This window comes from Macaca nemestrina, chromosome 6 (assembly GCF_043159975.1).
Source record: "Macaca nemestrina isolate mMacNem1 chromosome 6, mMacNem.hap1, whole genome shotgun sequence".
Classification (NCBI taxonomy): domain Eukaryota; kingdom Metazoa; phylum Chordata; class Mammalia; order Primates; family Cercopithecidae; genus Macaca; species Macaca nemestrina.
In genome coordinates, this window is record NC_092130.1 from 64,534,732 (window position 1) to 64,558,244 (window position 23,513).

Genomic DNA, 23,513 nt, shown 5'->3' on the forward strand with positions numbered 1-23,513 from the left:
ATAAAGATGGCAACAATAGACACTGGGGACAACTAGAGGGAGGATGGGGGAGAGCAAGGGTTGAAACTGTTGGATACTATGCTCAGTACCTAGGTGACAATAACATTCATACCAGAAACCTCAGCATCACACAATATACCCAGGTAACCTGCACATGTAACCCCTGAATCTAAAAAGTTGAAAAGAGGGTAGCTACGCACAGTAGCTCACGCCTATAATCTCAACACTTCAGGAGGCTGAGGCAGGAAGTCACTTAAGCCTAGTAGTTCAAGCCCAGCCTGTGCAACATAACAAAATCACATCTACAAAAAAATTAAAAATTAGCCAAGTGTAGTAGTGCACGCTTGTAGTCCCTGCCACTCGGGAGGCGAAGGCAGTAGGCTTGCTTGAGCTCAGGTGTTGAAAGCTGCAGTGAGCCAATGGCTCCACTCAGTGTCCAGCCTCAGTGACAGAGCAAGACCTTTGTCCAAACAAACAAACAGAGACAAGTCACAGACTGGGAGAAAATATATACCAATCACACATCTGACTTGTTTCTAGAATATATAATAAACTCTTAAAACCCAACAATAATATAATTTTTAAATGGACAAAATACTTGGATATTTCATCAAAAATTATTTACAAATAACCAATCACATAAAGATATGCTCAGCATCATTAGTCATTATGAAAGACAGGACTAGCTCGATTTCCTAGGCCAACTAAGAACTCCTAAGCCTAGCTGTGAAAGGTGACTGCAACTACCTTTAAACACGGGGCTTGTAACTCAGCTCATACCCAACCATCAGGTAGTAAAGAGGGCTCACTAAAATACAAATTAGGCTAAAGCAGGAGGTAAAGAAATAGTCAAATCATATATTGCCTGAGAGCACGGGGGAGGGACAATGATCAGGATATAAACCCAGGCATTCAAGCAGGGAGTGGCAACCCTCTTTGGGCGCTCTCCCATTGTATGGGAGCTCTGTTTTCACTCTATTAAATCTTGCAACTGCACATTCTTCTGGTCTGTGTTTGTTACGGCTCAGGCTGAGCTTTCACTTGCTGTCCACCACTGCTGTTTGCCACCATCACAGACCCGCCACTGACTTCCACCCTTCCAGATCAGGCAGGGTGTCTACTGCTTTTCTGATCCAGTGAGGTGCCCACTGCCAATCCCGATTGGACTAAAGGCTCGCCATTGTTCCTGCATGGCTAAGTGCCCCGGTTAGTACTAATTAAGCTGAACACTAGTCGCTGGGTTCCATGGTTCTCTTCCGTGACCCACGGCTTCTAATAGAGCTATAATACTCACCGCATGGCCCAAGGTTTCATTCCTTGGAATCCGTGAGGCCAAGAACCCCAAGTCAGAGAACAAAAGGCTTGTTGCCATCTTGGGAGCGGCCGGCCACCATCTTGGGAGCTCTAAGAACAAAGAGCTGCCCGTAATAATTAGAGATATAGAAAATGAACAACACAATGCAATATCAGCACACCCCTATTTGACCAAAATCGGTAAAACTGACAATACCTGGTGAGGATGCAGGGCAACCAGAACTCATACATTGCTGTTGAGAATGCGAAATGGCACAGACCCTTTGCAAATTAGTTTGTCAATTTCTTGCAAAGTTAAACATGCATTGACTAAATGGCCCAGCAGTCTCACTCCTAGGTATTTACTCAGGTGAAATGAAAATTTGTATTCACCCAAAAAGACATTTGTTGAATAAATTAATGAATGAATAATAAACGAGTGGAGCTTTCATAATGTAAAATGACTAGATAATATCTAAAATTGCTGAAACAAACAAAAAAAGCCTATTTTTGGAAAAAGGAAGTAACTACCACAAGGAATAGTTAGAAGAGTTAAGAGACTGACTCTTTAAGTACAGGACAGATCGTCGGGAATGGTTAAAAGGACCTGCTGCTTTTCATTGACCTTCTAGTACTACTGATTTTTTTTTAACTATGTGAATATATTACTTTCATAAAAATTTAAAAAGAAAAAGAGGAGTCAGAGAAAGAAAAATGAAATTGTCAGAAAAATTTAGAAGTTTTATCAAGTGAAATGTAGAAAAGATAAGTTGTGCTTACTTTTTTTGTTGTTCATTCCAAATATTTATGGATTACACTAGCTGAAATGAATTAAGAGACTCAGTAGAAAACATTGCTAAGAATAAAAAACAATTTGAGTAAACAATGAAAAGTTTACAGGTTACTCTGTCACAAAATACTTTGTTAATTCACTACCTGGCAGCAACACACATTACCAAAGCTGGCTTCTGGAACGCTTTCTACCTATAGCCATTTTTGAACAATAGGTGATTGAGCTTTTAACAACACTGTTAGAATATAATGTAGCGAGTTTTACCAGAGATGTTTAAGACTACCTGGCACAAGTCAATTTCATTGTATACATGTATATACACGAGGGAGGGTGATCATAGTCTAGAAAAAAAACAGGTCTTCAGAAGTCTAGAACTTTAGTAACCTTAAATCCAAATTATTCCCTGGGTCCATCCATAATGAGAAGAAAGAAATCTACACTTGCATTTCCTCCGTCTTTAACATCTTTCTCATTTAAATGCTACTTTACTTGATTTGTGTTGTTCCCAACGTGTTAGGTGCTATGCATGACGTAGAAACGTGTTTCCTTATAGCAGGCTCCTTCAAGCACATGCTTGAGAGATTCAAATCTAATTAGAGCCTCTGAAATTATTGCGTCAGAGCCCCATCCCCTCAGAAAAAGCCCCCTTTTACACCATCAAATGAAATACCAGATTCTTTGCACTGGAATTTTTTTTTTTTTTTTTTTTTTTTTCGAGACGGAGTCTCGGAGTCTCGGAGTCTCGCTCTGTGCACTGGATTTTTTTTTTTAAAGAAAATATTTGATTTTAAAATAAAAGAGTTCTTGGTTTTCCAGCGTTTCACTACTTGTCTTACGAGAGACCCGAGTCTCCTTTGCCAAAATGTATTTCAGTACACATTTTAAAAAATATGTGTATGTACTTAAATATATTTTGGCAAAAAAAATATATATATATATATTCTTTTTTTAAAAGAAGATATTTGATTTTAAAATCAAAGAGTTCTTGGTTTTCCACCGTTTCACTAACTGTCTTACTAGAGACCCGAGTCTCCTTTGTCAAAATATATTTCACTACACATTTCAAAAAATATGTGTGTGTATACTTAAATATATTTTGACGGAAGGTGTGTGTGTGTGTATATATATACATATATATATATATATGTCTTCGACTTATTTCCACCTAGCCTGGGGCGTATTCTGGATAGTTTCAATTGACAAAACAGGCGCTCTCCGGCCTAGGAGTGGAATCCATCCTCAGTCTTCGCAGGCTCCTCACAATTCTCCGTTTGAAGAAATGTCCCTCTCCTTCCCTTTTCTTTTCCTTCTTTACTCAGCGTCCGCCCCCGCAGCCATCTCCGCCGACCCTTTTTGTCTACGTCCCAGCGTCGCGAACCACAGCGGCGGAGGTGGAGCGGGGAGATGCGTTAGGCCGGACGGCTAAAACGCGCCGCAAAAGTAGGGGAGAGATTGCGCTGAGCCCACGCGAGCCCTGGGACGCTGGAGACAACGGGGCTCTTGGGAAGGCGCGGAGTCCAGGGAAGCAGGGCATATGCGCGTGGTCCGTGTCCGCAGAGTCTCCCCGCCTCCGCCCTCTTTCTTGGGTGGCTCTCCGCCTCGTCCACCCTCCAAGGGCCGTTGGTACATTCCTAGTGACTCCAAGCGCTTAAAAGGGGCCCGGGAGGGTGAACCCCACAGATCTGAACCTGATTTATGTGCGCGCCGCATCTCCAACGAGCCCGGATCCACTGCGCTGCCAGCGGCGGGAGGGTGGGTCTCTTGCTGTCTTTGCGACGACATCCTTACGTTTTGGCACTCGAACGCTGGGTTTGTGCGTGGGTCTGCTTAGCGGTCTAGCGGGCTGTTAGGCTCCCTCGCCCCCAGCTCCTTGTTTCGCTCAGCTACTCTCACCGCAGCCCAGCAGTGAGACGCGCACGCAGCCGGCTCCGCACGAGATGGAGCAGACCGAGGTGCTGAAGCCACGGACCCTGGCGGATCTGATCCGCATCCTGCACCGGCTCTTCGCCGGCGATGAGGTCAATGTAGAGGAGGTGCAGGCCATCATGGAAGCCTACGAGAGCGACCCCACCGAGTGGGCTATGTACGCCAAGTTCGACCAGTACAGGTGAGCGCGCTGCAGCCTCAAGGCCAGGCGGCGCCCACTCGCCCAGTCTGAGGAGGAATGGACGTGGGGCACGCAGCCCAATATGACTGGCTCGGGAAGCTTGGGCCGCGCTGCGCCAGCCGCTCGCCCCCTCGCTGGCGAGCCGCGGGGCTGGCACGACTCGCTTGGGGCTCCGCGGCCACAGCGCAGGCGGAAGGTGGATCATACTGGCCTTGCTGGCCTCCGGTCGGGGACTACGGGCAGGCGCTGGGAAGGGAGGTCACAGTGCGTCTGCGAGACTTTCTGTTCTCTTCTCTCCCGCAAACCCCTCTGCTTCCAAACCACCAGTCCTCCTGCCCCTGGCCTCGGGAGCAGTGCCCACACTCCCAAGCCATCGTTAGCCCCCGGCGCGGAGATGCGGAGAGACCGCACTCAGGTTCCGGCCCGCCTGGCAGCTTAAGGAACTGTCTGGCGGTACTAGCGGAGGGTGCTCCCAGGAGAGCACTACATCAGCCGTCGGGAGAAGTGGGTGATGATGAAGAAGACAAGTCACCCACGTCAGTTCTCCGTCACTGCGCCTTCTGTCGCCTGCAACCGGGCACCTTATAGCAGGCATTTTTACTCATGTAAAATAGCTTCTTGTGGCCGTCAGCTGCCACTACGCAATTTCTGCTGTTCCCTTTCCCAAACCAACTTCCCCGACTGCGGGTTTATTCAAACCACTGCCAGGTTTCGCAAATTGAATATTCGACCGTCGTTTTTTTTCAGCCCCCAAACGCTCTGATTTCTCTTATCCTTGGTTCTGAGCATCTACAATGTAAATTAAAGACTCCTACTTCCCAGATGTATTTGAGTGAGGTGCCCTGGTAAGCTGACTTTTTTGCAGCCCCTGCTTGGCTTGGTGATTAAGTTGAATCTGTCTACCAATCCTCCGGGGCCAGAGGTAAAATTTAATCACCCCAAAGTGTGAGAGGTTCTAGTTTTTCTGAGCAGCCAGCGCATCAGTCTTTATGGTTTTTTGGGTTTAGGGTTGGGAGAAAGGGGTAAGTGAAAGAAAATAAGGAAAGAAGTAAGTTTGTTTTTCTTGGGAGCAGGTTCTTTTAGTCACTGTTTAACAGGTAGGATATTTGGTAAAGTTTTGTTGGCATGGGCGGTTTCAACTGTATTTTAGGATTTGAAATAGAAAAAGTGAAGCCCACTAAGGATCCCATTTTTCATATACAAGTGACTTGAGGAAATTCCTTTGGCTCCTGTCAGCTCAGTTCCTGGTAGAGCACTTCTGTAGCGGTGAAAGCTATCAGAGAGTCTAGCTTTTAAATTTTCTTGCATTTGCTCCAGGTAATTGAAGATTTGTTATCGGACAGGTAGTCTTCCAGTTACCAGACACATATGAAGAATGGTAGGTAATGAAGAGGTTGAATAACTTGCACGAGGTCTTCTATCGAGTAGCAGGGTTAGCATTATTGTTCCAGAGCCTACACTCTAAACCACTATTAAGCAAGGACAGGTTGTAACCATTTTTAATCTTTAATCTTTAGAACAAGTGTATTTTCAAGGACCTTGAAGTAGTCTTGATTGACAAACTCTAAACCTTTTGAAGGGCAACCAGTCGGGTTGATTGGTCTTTTCACAGATATCTGAAGTACAGCTCATTAACATAATGGATGTAGTCCTGAGCAGGCAGTTGTGGGAAGACAGGAGATGGGAGAGAATTCAATTCTACAGTATTTTTTGCGTTAAATAGATGCCTAGCTCTGTGAGGGATTCTGTTCTCTGACTTTGGGAGGGCCAGTGCAGAAGAATCAAGACAGAATATGCTCCAGTGTGGGCCAGGCTGTGAATTCTTTGAAAGAAGCCTTAGAGAAGCAAGAAAGATTATCCTAAGACTTGTGAGTTCCTTCTGCAGGAACTCAGTTTACTGTGAATTGAAGGTTTTGTGCACAGCTTCTTGTTAGGTCATAAAGAGCTACAAAGTAGAGAAAACTGAGGCTAAAAAGCACTTAATAGGATCGTGTTCTTCGGGCACCTGGGGGTGGGGAGGAATGGGACAGGATGGAAGGGGCATGCTAGACAAGGGTTAACTGATGACCAAGGGAACAAAAACTCCCCAAAAATGGAGTAAAGACCCCTTTTCTTTAACGTGACAGCCTAAATGAATGTCATAATTATGAAACTTTGCTAACTAGATGCTGTCAACAGTACACCTTGGACCAATGGAAACTTTGACGTTGATTTTACTTTTTTCCTGGTGCTATCGTTATGGTTGTGGTTTGCAGTTTGGTGGTGGTGGTGCTGGTGGTGGTGGCTGGTTGTGGTATGTGTGTCTGTGTGTATGTGTTTGCCAGTTACTGGTTTCTCCTAATTGTAAGAGGTTTAGAGGGTTCTTTACTTCACTAATGTAGTCTTCTTTGTTCTGGTACTTAGATCAACCCCCACAGAAGACTTTTCATTATAAGGGCCTTTGAATGTGGTTTGTGTCTAGGCTTTAGTGAAACTAAGAATTCTATTTAATGAAATCTTGTTTCTCAAGTCCTGATTTAGCTACAGGCAGAAAAAGAAAAAAAAAATACAATAACAACATTCTTGCCTGAACCAGTAATGCACTTTGGAAATATTTTTCTATGAGAAACTTACTCCAGCAGTTTGAGGCCGTCACATTGAGAAACATGCAATTTCAGTTTTTTTCCTGTTATTTTTCCCGTGCCATTAATTAAAACTGAGCAGCTACCTCTGTAAATGCAGCAGTTCAAAATTAACTGTGAAAAAGGATTTTTCATTTATGTTGGATTTCTAATTAGAAAACTGCATGCAAAATTGCTTAGAGGGGGAAATGTTAACATTTGTGAATAAATGGTACTTGGTGACACACTTACTTTTTCCAGTGCTTGTTTCAGCAACCAAATTAAAACTTCTGAATATATTGGTTTTTTTTTTTTTTTAGGTATACCCGAAATCTTGTGGATCAAGGAAACGGAAAATTTAATCTGATGATTCTCTGTTGGGGTGAAGGACATGGCAGGTAAAATAACTATTCATTCACAGATATTTATTACAGCATGTGTTCTAGCATATGAAAAGTATAGTACCAGGCTAGCCACAGGCCTTACAAGTACTAACAAATCTCTTTTTTTGTTTTTATTTATTTATTTATTTATGTTTTTTGAGACGGCGTTTCGCTCTTGTTGCCCAGGCTGGAGTGCAATGGCACAATCTTGGCTCACTGCAACCTCATCTCCCGGGTTCAAGTGATTCTCCTGCCTCAGCCTCCTGAGTAGCTGGGATTACAGGCATGCACCACCCTGCCTGGCTAATTTTGTATTTTTAGTAGAAACGGGGTTTCACTATGCTGGTTAGGCTGGTCTCGAACTCCTGACTTCAGGTGATACACCCACCTCGACATCCCAAAGTGCTGGGATTACAGGTATGAGCCACCACACCCAGCCCTCATTTTCTAATTACTTGTTCATAATGTTCCCTAATCCCAACAAAAATTCTCATGAGAGTTAGCACAGGGCATTCACGCATACACCACACATATTAAAAGCAGCCCCCAAAATGAATAGTAAATCAAAGGAGGTAAGTAACCCCCTTAAGTTAACCATACTCTGTTTTCTATGGAGTTAAATTTTATGTGAAATTGTGTTTACACTTCAGATTTGTGGTGGTTGAGGTGTGTAAACAATCGTGGGACCAAAGACCAAAGGATGGAGAAGCTAGAAAAGCATTGCAAATTCAGAAAATTGCTTTCTACTTCAAGTTAATTATTTAGTTTCTTTACTGAAAAGGCAGTTTATACTGTTTCCTTGAAACTTAGCTCCTTAATTTGTCTTTAGTTTCACATTTGACAGTCTTATTATCAACTAAGTATTACTATCTTTCTCAGTCTTTTGAGAATGGTAAAAGCAATAATTTAGATCCATTTTTATGAAAGGAAACATGAATTTATAAGTGTTTAGAAAGTAGGTCTGTAGAGTGCATTTATTTACTCATATGGAATGAAGTGTTTCCATTCATTCTCTCAATATTTTTGAAAGCACATTATGTCCGGAGTGGGACTAGGCTCTGTGGATTTAGGAAACAAATTCTTTTTATGGTACATATATAGATTAATAAAATTCAGTATGTGAAATGAATACCCAAAATGTATAAAGATACATATATTTTAATTAACCCTGTAACCACGACTGCCTCATATACTTAAATACTATTTACTCTAAGATTGCATAAATAAATCTTTTGTTTCCTCAAATCCAATTAACTTTCTCCCACCAATGTTGGAAGGTAATCACAGGTAGAGCACTCTAAATTGGCACAGTGTTAACATTTTATGTACAGTATAACTTTAGGATGGTAATACACATACAGATACCTTCTCTCCTTACAGCTCGCCAAAGGAAGGAGAAAAGAGAAAAGCCTTGGGGAAAAAAACATTAAATGTTAAGTGGATCTTCTCAATGTGGTACAATTACTATGGATGATTGTCTTAATCCTTTCTAAAATTTCTCTAATGTACTTTCATAATCAAATTCTAGCCCAGTTTAAGTGAGTTATATGTATTTGGGGGAAGATAAAATGTTGCTGGTTTTGTGTTTCTATTATCAAAGTAGTATAACAAAGTTAATAAAACTGTTCTTTAGTAGGGGTATGCATCAAAATTGTACTTTTTATATGAATTGATATAGATGACATATTATTACTTTACCCTGAACATTGTTGAACTGTAAATTGATAACATTTTTAAAATTCAGCTGAAATGGATTTTGGCTGGGGAGATGGTTTATTGATGGTATGTAGGTGTCAGTTCTGGGAAGACTGTTAAGTGCAGGTCTGGACACTAGACCATCTACTGAGTTCGATTGTCATTTTGTGTACATGTAGCAGTATTCATGATCATACCAACTCCCACTGCTTTCTGAAGATGCTACAGGGAAATCTAAAGGAGACATTATTTGCCTGGCCTGACAAAAAATCCAATGAGATGGTCAAGAAGTCTGAAAGAGTCTTGAGGGAAAACCAGTGTGCCTACATCAATGGTAACATCTTATTCTTTTTCTAAGGGCAAGTGGGAAGAACCATGACCTTTTGTCTGAAATATTGGTTACTTATACTTTTTATGCAGTAAAACCTGGATCATGAGTCATGATTTAAAATACTTTGGAAATGACTTAAACATTAAACCTGGGTTGGAATCACTTATTGAAAACATATGCATGCAGATTAGTATCCACTGAAAAGTCATTTACTTGCCAAGACAAGACAGTTAAAATAAAATATGAATTTACTTCAGTGGAGTCTTTCAACAAAACAGATCAAGTTGGAAACATTAGCTTTGTGTTAGAGAATAGAACAAAATGTTCTGTAACTAATTAAGAATGCTAGCTAGTCTCTCTTTTTCTAAAATACCTATAGCATACCTAAAAAGTATCCTCCAGGGAAATTTTACAAAGCACATTATTGGCTAGTGATTTATACATATCTTACCAAGATTTCATTATCTTTTCTAAATGAGATATGGGATAGCCAAATACTTTTCAAGAGAAGCAGTGATTAACTTTCATATTCCTAAAAGGAATAGTAACTTTCCAAAAAGCTCATTAAAATGTATATGAGACAGATAGTTTTTTATTCCCATTTACATATGAAGTTGCCAGTACATAGGAAGATAAAATAATTTGTCCAAGGTCACTCAGCTTCTAAGTGGCAACCAGAATTTGAATCTAAGCAATTTGATTCAAAAACCTATGCTCTTATTCAGCATGTACCCCACCTATATAAAGTATTATAGAGTTTTGGGGGACTTTTTTTGGCAAAGCTAGTTTTTTTTTTCATAAATCTTACTGGCCTTGATATTTGGCCTGTATGCAAGTCACTTGCAAAGGTCAGATGGTATGGGAAGTTTTCCCTCATTCACATAACACAAGGATGTTAGTTTCCTATGTGGCAGGAAGCTCTGATTCATTTACCCAAATAATGTGAGGCTTGCTATCTATAAGGCACACCAGATTTCCAAGAACAATGTCTGTTGTCTGTATATTCACAATAAAGCCACACATCTTTCAGAATAATTACTTCCAGCTGGAGTCAGAGTGCTTGTGAAAACAGGTCAGATCTTTAAGAATACGTAAGCTTTTTCAAGGGTCTTCAATGTAAAATCCTATAGAATCCAAACAGATAAAGAAGTGATATACATCAGGGATAAAGCCGTGGTGAGGCCTGGTATGAACTGGAGTATACAAGCCTCATACTAAGGTGACAGCAGTGGCCACCCAGCTCCAGTGAAATCAGCCTGGTTTCTTTCTCCACAGAAGTTGGAAATTCTGCATTTTATATGAAATTTTGCCAATCGGTAAAGTATTGGGTGGGATATGTTAATTATTCTGTAGACTAATTACCCAAATAACTTAAAAGCCACAAATTTTCAACCTCTGATTCTTACAGATGCAGGAGTAGGGGTGGAGATGAATAGTGATCAGGGGGAAGGATGTTTCAAGTACAAGGAAGAGCACAAGTGAAGGTACAATCGTTGTGAAAAATGGAAACTATTCCAGCATTGGGGGAAGTAAAGAAAGAAGAATGGGTTTGGTCAGTGGATTAGCAGGAGAGTAAAGTGAGCTCAGGGTATGGGCCTGCAAGATCAGCTAAAAGTAAGGACTTTGTTTGGTCAGCAGAGTTGTAATTGGGAATATCTTGATCGATTTGGTAGCAGCATGCAACATAGGGTGGAGGAGAAGGGAGGACTGGGGCAAGGAGACCTAGTTGCCTATTGTAATGGGCAAAAGGTCGACAGGGCCTGTACCTAACTGTCCTTCATAAATATCCCCAAGAAAAGTCCAGTATTACTGTGACAGAGGGTACACCATGACCATAAAGGAAAAAGAAGCAAAGATCAAAATATAATAATAAGGCCTGGATTATTAATAGGAGCTTCTCTAAAGGATGGGCAACTTGTTTTTGCAGGGTCTTTGCTTGCAGGATTGTCAGCATGCATTAGATAATGCATGAACCTGCAGTGGTGAACAGTTGTTCAAAACTATGCTTAAGCCAGTATATTATGAACGCAACAAGCTACAGGATCAAAGAATTTGCAGATCTGAGAATTAGGCCCCAGTTTCAGAAATAAGGAAAATGAAAGATCCTAGAAGGTGTGACTTGTTCAAAGATAGCTTCGCTAATTAGCTAGAAGTAGAACTTAAGTCTTCTGGTTCTATGCTTCGTTCTTTATGATGCGCACTCATGGAGCTAGATCATGAAGAAAGCACAAAGCCACATGGGTTGCCTACATTAGTTACACTAAATTCATTACTTGATTAATCCTTGAAACTTTCTTGTAACTATGTAAGTTTATTAACATTTTTAATTGAGTATTTCATCTTGTTTTTTTGTTTTGTGCGTGTGTGTGTGTGTGTGTGTGTGTGTGTGTGTGTGTGTGTTTAAATCTTCTTGAAGCTCTCTCTCCCAGGGCCTCTTGACTGCTTCAGCACAGATTGGTTGATCTCTAGGCCCAGGGTGAGCTGTGTTCCTGAGATTCCTTACAATGTAAGGCTTACATTCTCTCAAGCTTTCCCTTTGCTGTTTCCTGTGGCTGGATCCCCTCTTTCCTGATCTCATGATTTTTTTTCATTCTTGGTTGATGCCCTTGTTTTGGTGGAGCATATGCTCCAATGGCTTCACAAGAAAGGATTCATGGAAGGTAAATTTTTAAGACCCCATGTATTTAAAAATCTCTGTATTCAACCCTTACAACTTGATTGATAATTTAGCTAGGTATGGATTATCACCTGGTAAACATCTTCCCTCATAACCATGAGGGTAATTCCTTTGTCTTTTAGTTTCTAGTGTTCTTATCAGAAGGCTAGTGCTGGCTGGGTGTGGTGACTCACACTTCTAATCCCAGCACTTTGGGAGGCTAAGATGGAAGAATTGCTTGAGCCCAGGAGTTCAAGAACAGCCTGGGCAACATGTTGAAACCCCATCTCTACCAAAAACACAAAAATTAGCAGGGCTTGGTGGCAGGTGCCTATGTCCCAGCTACTTGGGAAGCTGAGTGAGAGGATCACTTGAGACCGGGAGGTGGAGGCTGCAGTGAGCCAAGATCCCACTGCTTTACTTCATCCTGGACAGCAGAATGAGACCCTGTCTTTTTTGTTTGTTTGTTTTTTTTCCCAAAAAAACAAAAAACAAAGAAAAACCTGGTGCCATTCTAATTATTGAATCTTTCTATGAAACCTTTTTTTTCTTTCTAAAAACTTTTGGGACCTTCTCTTTTGGTGCCTTCTCTCTATCCCCAGTATTCTGAAATTTCGTAGTGATGTGTCTTGTTTGATGACTCATTCATTGTGCTGGGTACTCAGTGGGTTTTTAAATCTGGGAGTTCATGTCCTTCAACTCAGGAAGACATTCACAGGTTATTTCTTTGAATTTATTTTAAAATTCTATTTCTGAAACTCCTATTTAGATATTAAACCTCTTGAACGGTTCCTCATTTTTTTTCTCTTTCTTTTCTATTTTCTGTCTTTGTCCTTTTGTTCTTTGAGTCTTCCTCAGCATTTCCTGCCAACTCTTTTTTGGTTTCTGTTTCTTCAACCTCTTTTTGTATTATGGTCCCTTTTATGGTATTTTCTCTTATTTCTGGGAAAAAGTTAATGATAGGCTTTTGAACACTTCCCCTGAGTAGTCTCTGTTGCAGGTTGCTTTTTTGTTTGCTCTGACCTCTGTCTTTCATACTAAAGGCCTTGCTCAAATGTCTGGTGACCTTGGCGATTTGCTAATATTTAAAAACCAAGAACAAAAAAATTAATTGGTAACCCTGAACGTGAGTGGAGCTTGTCAACTGGATTTCACTTTTTGATAGTCTGGCAGAGCCTTTTCCTTCAGGAACTTCCAGCGACAATATCTTTAAAGCTTTTTTCTTGAGCCAGTCAGATTCTCTGAGAAGCTGCTTCCTATCTTCTGCCTGGAAAGAAAAATCTTGTCTGGCAGCATTCTTGCAGCTAGGTGATGACTAAAGCAGGGATTTTTACCATTCAGTATGGAAGCTTTTGTTTAATTCATCTGTTTTTCACCTGATTGCCATCAGTCCCAAGTTGATCTCTTACACCTAGAGACTAGATCTTAGTCTGCTGCTGAAAAGAAAGAAGAGAGAGAATTGGTAAAAGGGATTGAGACTCTACTTCTTAAACAGGCTTTAAACCAGTTCTTATAAGAACAGCCCTATCTTTACCCTCATTTCCGTAAGTACCTGGTGCTGTCAATTCCTGTGCTATTTGGAGTTTCAAGATATAAATCAGGTTATTTCTTGACTTTCCCCATGGATGGCTAAGGATTTAGCTTTCTCTGCTCTGTAAAGCTGTCCATCTTACTTTCCAAGCTTTCAAATTTTTGTTAGTGTTTTCTCTTTTCCTATTTTGTCTTTGTATATTGATGTCTTTTTTATTTTTTTACTGCCATTGGAGAGGGTTTTCAGGAAGGAGCAGAGGCTAATGCATACATGTTACTTACTATCTTTAAGTACAAGTTCAATTCTAATATCTATTCCATTTGCATCAAAATTGATTCATGATCTCAGATGACTCACAGAAATTTTACCTACAGCTGTTGTCTAGGCTCCTTTATCTATTTTTCCCTCTTGGATATTGTTTAGATTCCATTGGCTTACATCGAGTAGAGAACATCAGCCATACGGAACCTGCCGTGAGCCTTCACTTGTACAGTCCACCTTTCGATACGTGCCATGCCTTTGATCAAAGAACAGGACATAAAAACAAAGTCACCATGACATTCCATAGTAAATTTGGAATCAGAACTCCATATGTGAGTATAATTTCTTCCAGGTTTAAATGCTTTGTAGGTTGGCACTATTACACTATATGTATGCAAAGAATGAGATGAGTCTTAACTCATGGGTAAGGCCCAATATATCTTGATTGTTTTATTTAACTTTAGAGACTATCTCTTCAATTTATTTTTAGAAACTTATTATGTTAGATCCAAAGATTATTTGAGAAACTTCAAAATGTGTGCTTAAAATGTTTTCATTTACTTGGGAAATAAGAGTGAAAACTATTATTTGATATAACTTTTACTGCCATAACTTACTATTCATAGGTCTAATTTGCTGGGCCAACAGGAATAAGTTGCATAGTCAACCTTTGTAAAGGTTATTCTGATGATATAACTAAAGAAAATTGTCTGTTTTGTTTGCCAAGGTTGCTTATTCTTAGAGTTGTTATGCCATTTATGCCACAAATAAGAATAAACTATACTAACAAGTTCCTCCTTGAGAAATAAGCATTTCCTACTAAAAATAAAAAGGCAACCAACACTAATATAGCAGGGCAGTCTTCTACCTCTGAAATAAGTTTGTCAGTTAGAGGAATAGTCTTTATTTAATTATCAGAATATCCAGAAATAGACAATGTGTGAAAATGGAGACCAAAACAATCCTTATGAGTCTTAGTGAAAGCACAGCCTCTGAGGGAAGCCAGGGCAGAATTTTCTCATTATCACCCCACTTCATCTTTATCTTCCACATTCCAAACCCTAAGAGATATTCTTATTGCAGGAAAAACAAGGCTCCCTTGCCCTTGCTGAGTTTTCATACACTGCTACAAAAGCAGAACTATTTAGAACGAACTAAAATATCTTTTGTAAAGATTCTTACACAGCTTTCTTTTTTTCCCTTTTTTACAGGCAACTTCGGGCTCACTGGAGAACAATTAAGGAGCACCAAACCCTCTGAGGTTTTACTTTAAGCCTCGCTGTATGTTTGCCTTGGATAAAAAGGCTACCTACCATGTGCTATCCAGTAATGTACTTAAATAAGCCAATACTTAGATCTACTGTAAGGCAGATGCTAATTATAAGCATTAAGTAAGCAAGTAGTGCCCTCAGCTACTGCAGAAGAAAAGTCCCACTAAGGAAAAGAAAGTCTTGTGATTTTTAAAGGCAAGTTTTCAAGTGCTCTCCTAGTTCTATCCTCTGATTCCATTGAATCCATACTATGAGCGTCAGTGAGGGTTTTCATAGCTTTTGGAAATACTTTGGTCTCTGAACTGTAATTAGCCAGAAGTAAAAACAGAAACCTCAAACATCAAATGCTTGCTTTGTTACCTGGAGGACTAACCGTAGATGTCTTTAGTATACTTTGTATGTTCTTAATATTGGAAGATAATTTTGTGAATCTGTAGATTTTATTTTTTCAGTCTTACCTTACGAATTTCTTTTCTATGAATAATAGAGAGGAACTTACAGCACTCTGCCATTGGGTAATGAAAGGAAGTGCAGAGGATTTAGAAAAGTACATGCTCCCCAAACCACAACAAACCAAAACATAAACTCACGTCTGTGTCCCATGGTCATAGTCAAAGATTTTGTACGGCTAAAATTGCAAAATAATTTTAATAAAGTGGATTTGAACACAATTTGAAGTTGTCTTTCTGATTAACGTGATACAAACTTCCCATAAATCAGTTTCATAGATTTAGATGTACAAAAGCACTGTGACAGATGCTTTTATGATGTAAGAATATGAGAGAGCCAAAAAACATTCAAAAACCACTTACCTTTTTGGACTTAATTAATATCTTCACTAGTTGGTCAGAGACACCAACCTGAGAGCCTCTGGCTGTAGTGTGGCTCAGACATGGTCAGTGTTGCCTGAAAATTGTGTGTCTATACATGTATGTGTTTAAATATGGATTGGTTTTCAACATGTAAAAACTGGAGTTTTTGTAGAAGTTGAGGGATTCTAGCTGCTCAAAATTTGAATTATCTAGAACACTTGGTCTGCACTGCATTTTTATTGGTATTAGTTGGCTAGGCTAGGGTTTGCCTCTTAAATGGGCTGGCCCTCCAATCTGCTGCAGTCCCAAACTCACCTATTTCCATTATTTGTTACCTGCAAAGCCTGCATATGCATTCAAGTTTGCTCTTCCTGCTCTAAGCAACTTTTTTAGGAATATCTGTCATAATCTTAGAGCTTATTAATTCTGGGAATTTAGTTAGCAAAATCCTTTAAAAATAGTTTCTGTGTAGCTCATTGGTTACATTGTTTATATATCTCATATTAGTATTTATATGTTAGCTTCCTCTCATCCTTTAGAAAGATTAACACTTACTGAATGCTTACTATATATTAGGTACTGTTATAAGTTGTTTGAGCCTACTAACAATTCTGAAAAGTAACCTTATTGAATTGGTGTATTTCTGCTGCTGTATGTAGCACATTATCACAAACTTAGTGGGTTAAAGTAATGCAGATGTATTATTCTATAGCCCTGCAGAAGTCTGTTGCACAGCACTAGAATCAGTATTATAAGGGCTGCACTCCTTTCTGTAGGCTGGGCAGTATCTGTTTTCTTGTTTTGTGGGTTTCTTTTTCCCTCAGCTCCTAAAGACTGTCCAGTATTCCTTGACTTGAACATCCTTCCTCCATCTTCAAAGCCAGCAATGGTGGATTTAGTCCTTCTTCTATGTCTCATTTACTTCCCTTTTCCACTTTGAGGAACTGGACAATGTCTCCATCTCAAGATTATATCCTTAATCACATCTGAGAAGTTGTTTTGTTTTTGGCCACATGAAATAACATTTCTAGGTTCTGAGTATTAGATATCAGTGCCTTTGGAAGACCATTCTCCTGATCACAGAGTTACATCCCATTACAATATCAACCCAGAAGTCCAAAAACCTTGTCTATATATCATTCTCTAAATTAGGTGTGAGGGAGGCTCTTTTTACCGTCCATCCTAGGATACAATTCCTCTCTATATATACACATATTCAGCACGGTTAAGAAACTTGCCAAAAGGTATCAGCCAAGATATTACAGAGCTAGGATTGAAGCCAGGATTTGATCTCAAGCAGTCATCCTCTAAAATTCATTCTCTTTATATTTAGGCCTTTTGACGTAAAAGAAGGCTGGGCCACCTCTCATTTTTTTTTTTTTTTTGTATCCCATTATAACAAAAAGCAAAATTATGGTATAGTTATATGTTTTATACGTATACATAAGTGCTTAATAAATAGCACCCTTAACATACATAAATGATATAATACCCTATGTATGACAATGATGGTCAAATGTAAATGTGAAGAACTTTGTGAATGTGAGGCTCAATATAGATGGCTTCACCATCCTCCCTGCCTCTGTAATTGGCCTGCTCCCTCCAGTCCATAACAACGTTTATGCAGGAGCCAATGTACTGCTTCTCCCAGAGCTTACTGTTTGCTTGGGTCACTGGGGTGTTTGCACATAAGCAAGGCAGTGATGGCATCAAGGTCTCAAGAGGATTTTGTAGGAGTGAGAAGGAATATTGAGGGCTGGAATCATACTGTTTGCTAAAGTGTAGGTGGGATGTAAAAGGGAGTGGAGACCTGAGGGTAGAAGAGGAGTAGCCCTAAAGTGAGGAGACAGGTGGAGACAGATGGCCAAGCACCCCATAGCACTCAGTACCTCCCATCTCACCTGCAGCTGGAGCTTGGCACTGTGGCTCCCTCTGCCTAGAATGTCCTCTCTCAGTTCTTTACGTGGCTGGCTCATTCTTGCCCATCAGGTTTCAGATCAGATGCCATCTGCCCAGAGAGGAATTTCCCAATCACACTATCTAACAGTGAGATCTCTAGGCCACTCTGAAGCACAGTTATCTGAAAGTGTCCCTTCTTTTTTCACTCCTTTATTGTCTAAATCCTAGTAATAGGATGCAAGCCCCCATAAGAGGAAAGACATTGTGTTATTCACTACTTTATATCCTGAGTGTTTGGACTGTACCTGACACATAGGAAGTGTTCAATATTTATGAAATGAGTGAAAAAATCCTCAACCTCCTTACATGGTAATCTTGTACTAACACACATGGATGCTTTGGTGTTTTCTGTGTGCTACCAAATCAAATGTGCAATGTTATTTTTATTAAGGATGGAAATTCTAAGAGTCATTTTCTTAAGCCACAGACTTCTTTTGTAAAGCCGATTCAGAGACTTATCTTGGCGTGGATTCATGAATCATGTACTCACACAATCTTATTGATGAACAAAGCGTTTTGACATCTGTTCCAAGGGAGGGGACAGAATTAATTATCCTATTTAACAATGGTACTTAGCCTTTTTAAAAAATTATTATTATGGACCCCTTTGAAAATCTCTGAATGCTAAAGAACTTATCTCCCAAAAGGGAGCACATAACAAATTTGCCTACAATTTCAGAAAAGATTCATGGACTCTCTGAAGGCCTCTAGGGCCCCTCTTCAAAAAGCTCTGCCATATATGAGCCAAGATTTGTGGGAAATGGTGGCTATTTGACTTCATTTTCTGAGATTAAGAGGGTATTAGCATGCTGGGCAATTAGTTAACCTTTAAAGGTTGCAATGAGTTAGCTAAGGTTTCTAGGAAACACCAGGCATGAGTTACCTTGTCCAAGGCACGTCCACACATTTCACAAGATCTGTTCTCTTTTTTCTAAAGACATGAAGGACATTTCAAACTTTCACAACTTTATTTATCCAGCTGATAGATGTTTTCTTTAGAAAACAAAAGTATGTGGGAGAATGGCATAAGCCAGACACAGAACAAATATTGTATGATTCCATTTGTACAAGATAGCAAGAATAGGCAAATTCATCAGAAGTAGAACAGAGGTTACCAGGGGCCTGGAGGGAGGGAGAATGGGGAGTTATTGTTTAATGGCTAAAGAGTTTTTGGTGGGAATACTAAAAATGTGGTGGCTATAGATAGTGGTGATGGGTATACACAGCACTCTGAATCTATTTAATGCCACTGAATTACACATTTACAAATGATTAAAATAACTATATTTTCCCACAATAAAAATTATTTCTGTAAAAAGTACATATGGGAAAAAGTGTGTTCATGTGTGTATGTATTGGCATAGGTTAAGACACACTGATCATAGCAAATACTAAAATGCTAAAATGTGATAAACCATTTTATGAAAAACATAATGTGAGAAGTCTCCTTCCTAACCCCAAGCACTTCGTTTCCCTCCCTAAAGGTAGCCAGTATTATCACTTTCTTGTGTTTCCTCATTTATTTTTTCCCATTTTTTATACACAGGGTAGCATTCTGAAGTCAATGTTGGGAAATTATAAGGAGATCTTCCCATATCAGGATACAAACAGCTTCTTTATTCTTTTGTACTGACAGCTGTATGCTATCCTATTGGATGAATGTACCGTAGTTCCATTAACTAGCCCTCTACTGACGGAGTTTTCGGTAATTTCCAGCCTTTTATAATTACAAGCAGTTCTGCAATGAATAACCGTGTGCATAATGTCATTTCACAAGTATCAGTTGACATATTTATTTATTGCAAAACAAGCAAGATAATAGGGCCCAGGAAATGAGGTAACAGCAGAAAGTCATAGCCAGCTGCCCTGCTTGAAGGCGTCCCTTTAGTGCACAGCCTGCCGCTCCATGTCTTGACTCTTCAATTCAGCCATTTCCACTCTGTTCACTGGCCTGCTGTATTCATGTGAAGCTCCAAAGCTGTCAGAAGTTTGACACTCATAGAGAGAGTATATACCACAACCAAGAAAGCTCTAGGGCCCCTGTTAGTAAGAAAAGTCACGATCTAGTCATGGTCAATTTAGGATTCAGCCCCACTCTCAATAGGAGAGTTGAGGCGTTCCTGATGTTTGTTTTTGTTTTTTTATCACTGAGCTTTCTGTGCAGTTGAAGGAGATGTAATAGCTTTCTGGGCTGTTTGAAAATATGCCTCACATGGCTGGGTGTGGTGGCTCACGCCTGTAATCCCAGCACTTGGGAGGCTGAGGCGGGCAGATCACGAGGTCAGGAGATTGAGACCATCCTGGCTAACACGATGAAACCACGTCTCTACTAAAAATAAAAATATTAGCCGGGCATTGTTCCAGGCGCCTGTAGTCCCAGCTACTCGGTAGGCTGGGGCAGGAGAATGGCGTGAACCCGGGAGGCAGAGCTTGCAGTGAGCCAAGATCTCCCCACTGCACTCCTGCGTGGGCGACAGAGCAAGACTCTTGTCTCAAAAAAAAAAAAAAGAAAAGAAAAGAAAATATGCCTCACCTGTTGCTTACTGAGGGGCATTTGGTGAATTTTTTGAATAATTCACACATAGATATCGATAGTGAGAGACTGACTCTCCCTCAGTAATCTGAGGGATATTCTTATACGAGCTCAAGAAAGTGGTTATCTACTTAAAATATCTGTATCTAAATATCCACATACTAGAGTGCTGTGTGTAATATTTGCCTAAAAGCATCACCAGACCTGTTCCTTGCTCATGAGGGATAGACATATTACATAACTAGAAAGCAAATTAATGCAAATAAAGGTCGATTAGCCGTCGATGCCAAGATCCCTGCTAGGCATGTCATAGCATAAAGAAAAAGTGTCATTACAACAGTAGATGACTGCACGGCACCTTTCAGTGAAAGCTGTATGATTATAATTAGTGAAACAAGTGTTATGATAAGTGAAGAAACTGAAGCAGAGGAGCTAACCAATGGATGTGAGCAATGGTGTGCTGGTACAGGCTCATACAGTCCTGTTAGAGCTGATATTCGGGGATTTTGCAAGCAAACTGGTAGGTTGAAATTGACTATAATGATAGAATTTCTACTGCGGAAATTAGTCAAAGCTACAAATTAGGGTATTTTTATTCTCTCAGAGAAGCTTTTGTTAAACATGCGCCAGCACATTGTTATAGCTGAGGTTATTCAACCAATTCAGAGTAAAGACAAGATTTGCTTGAGCAATTTAAATATACTTTTTTAGATTGGGCAAGGTGTCTTTCACCTGTAATACCAGCACTTTGGGAGGCCAAGGTGGTGGATCACCTGAGGTCAGGAGTTCAAGACCAGACCAGCCTCAAGATGGCAAAACCCCGTCTCTACTAAAAATACAAAAATTAGCTGGGTGTGCTGTAATATGCTTGTAATCCCAGTTACTCGGGAGGCTGAGGCAGGAGGATCACTTGAACTCAGGAGACAAAGGTTGCACTGAGCCCAGATCATGCCTGACACTGCACTCCAACCTAGGCAATAGAGTGAGACTCCATCTCAAAAAAAAAAAAAAATATATATATATATATATATATATATATATATATATATGCACGTGTATATATATACACACACACGTATATATATATACTTTTTTATCCTTTCATTTGTACTGGACTTCTAAATTTTAAAATCTCTTTTGTATATATATTTGTTATTGTCACTTAAGTAGATATTATATCTCCCTGCTCCATTTCAGCAATGAGAATACTTAGCCACACGTACATGAAATGTTTTGCCCAAGGACACAGAGCTTCGTAATGGAAAAAACAAAATAGACATCAATTCTGCCCAGAACATTGGACCTTTGACAAAAAAGAAAAACTATTAAGCAGGGACAAAGTAAACAATGTGGCCAACGCAATTGCGATTCTGATTTTCCTGTTTGATATCTGTCAACTGGTTTCTGACCTCATAGTTTACAAAATATATTCATGAGATACTCAAGCCCAGTGGAAGAGAGAGTAGTTTTATTTTCCCTGAATAGATTCAACTAATGATTGTGTCATAGCGGAGGCTGAGACTGGGCTGTGCTTTATTCCTACTTATTTGACACGGCATAGGTGATCGACTTTGGGGATCATGTTCATGGCTATACTCCATGGCACCGGACCAGTATTCCAGGTTGTTTCAGTTAGGGCTTGCTCAGTTGCAAGTGACAAAATGTGACCCAAACTGACCTGAACAAAGCAAGCTCATGTTGCTGTAAAGTCCAAGTGTAAGTAATCAGGGAAGTGTGTGCCAAGGAGTTCAAACAGCTTATTAGGACTCTATCATGCTCTCCATATTTCCTGCCCCTAAAGTCTGCCTTTGCATGTTAAGATGACTCCCCAAACATGCAGACTTATGGCCCAAGCTCTCTATTTCAATTTTGGCAAGATAAGGGGTCACGTCTTCACAGTCTTTCCATAGGTGTTGAAAGGAATTTAGCTTTATGGATGCTGAGTGCATCAATGACTATCCCCGGCCCATTCACTATGGCCAACAGGGTGTGATCTCTGGCCTGGCCAGAGTCCAGTGTTGGCCTCTGGAGTCGAAGGTGGAACCAATTCCACCAAATCATATTTGTTGAATGTATGAATAAAAGGATAAAATGAAGAATTATAGCAACCAAATGATCGTCACCTTTTTACCCTTGATAACACTAATTTTTTTTTTTTTTTTTTTTTTTTTTTTTTTTTTTTTTTGAGACAGACTCTCACTCTTTCTCACTCTTTTGCCCAGGCTGGAGTGCAGTGACAGGATCACAGCTCACTGAAGCCTCACCCTCCCAGGCTCAAGCAATCCTCCCGCTTCAGTTTCCAGAGTAGCTGGGATCACATGCCACCAGGCCTGGCTTTTTTTTTTTTTTTTTTTTTCTTTTTGTCAAGGTGGTGTCTCACCATGTTGCCCAGGCTGGTGTTGAACTCCTGGGCACAAGCCATCCTCCTGCCTCGGCCTCCCAAAGTACTGGGATTATAGGCATGAACCAACGCACCTGGCCATATAACACTACTTTTAAAACTGCAAGACTAGGTTGTTTCTTTCTCTTCTTTTACTGATGAAACTTACAAAAACATTCTCATCACTCCAAAGATAAAGCACTTTACAGATAGACTCGTGAGGGAGCTCAAGGGAAAGCTCCCACATCTCAATATCCTCCATCGATCCCAACCCATGTCAAAATTCTTCCATCAGAATTACTGCCCTGTGTAACAAGAGACAGGTGGGATGTTTTTCAATGTTCTGAAATCCAGCTAAGGCCTGAGGTCAAACCCAAAAGATATCAAGTACTCTCACATTACAAAGAAAACTGACAAAGGTCACTAAGAGCTTGGGATCAGGCATTTTCCCTTGAGGACTTGTTAGGTGTTGGTGGAGCTTGCTCTCCCAGCAGCACCCCTACTCCTTCACCATCTTTGCATTGCCATGGTGAGTTACTGAAGTACCTCTCTTAATGTTTATTTCTAAGTCTGTATGTACTGAGTCTGTTACAACCGTATTCTAGCTTCTGCTGTGATCTCACCCTACATGGCTCTAGCCCTGACCCTCAATCTACTTCCCACTTCTCCTGCCCAATAGAGCCAGGTTTTGCACTTAGATCTTAGCACCCCACAATCCCTCACAAACACACACCCCTTCCCCACCCCATACTCTGGACAAATATCACTTTGCTACCTCACTGGTTCTGCTCTGCCTCCTTCTCCTTCTGCCTAAAATGCACTCTGCCCCAGTTCCCTGCCCTCTGGGGACATAGCAGCTCCTTTCCAAAGCCCAGCTCAAATATCAATTATTTCAGAAGTTGCCTCAG

General features: G+C 40.3%; 1 protein-coding gene across 1 annotated transcript; it reads left to right on the plus strand.

Moving 5' to 3' along the window:
• Window positions 1-3,761: 3,761 nt before the first annotated feature.
• LOC105499999 (cysteine dioxygenase type 1) lies at window positions 3,762-15,592 on the plus strand. The gene is made up of 5 exons (XM_011772899.3): window positions 3,762-4,193; window positions 7,114-7,191; window positions 9,051-9,205; window positions 13,813-13,982; window positions 14,862-15,592. The coding sequence occupies exons 1-5, from the start codon at window positions 4,024-4,026 to the stop codon at window positions 14,889-14,891; spliced, it is 603 nt and encodes a 200-aa protein (XP_011771201.1). The 5' UTR covers window positions 3,762-4,023; the 3' UTR covers window positions 14,892-15,592.
• The last annotated feature ends 7,921 nt before the right edge of the window (window positions 15,593-23,513 follow it).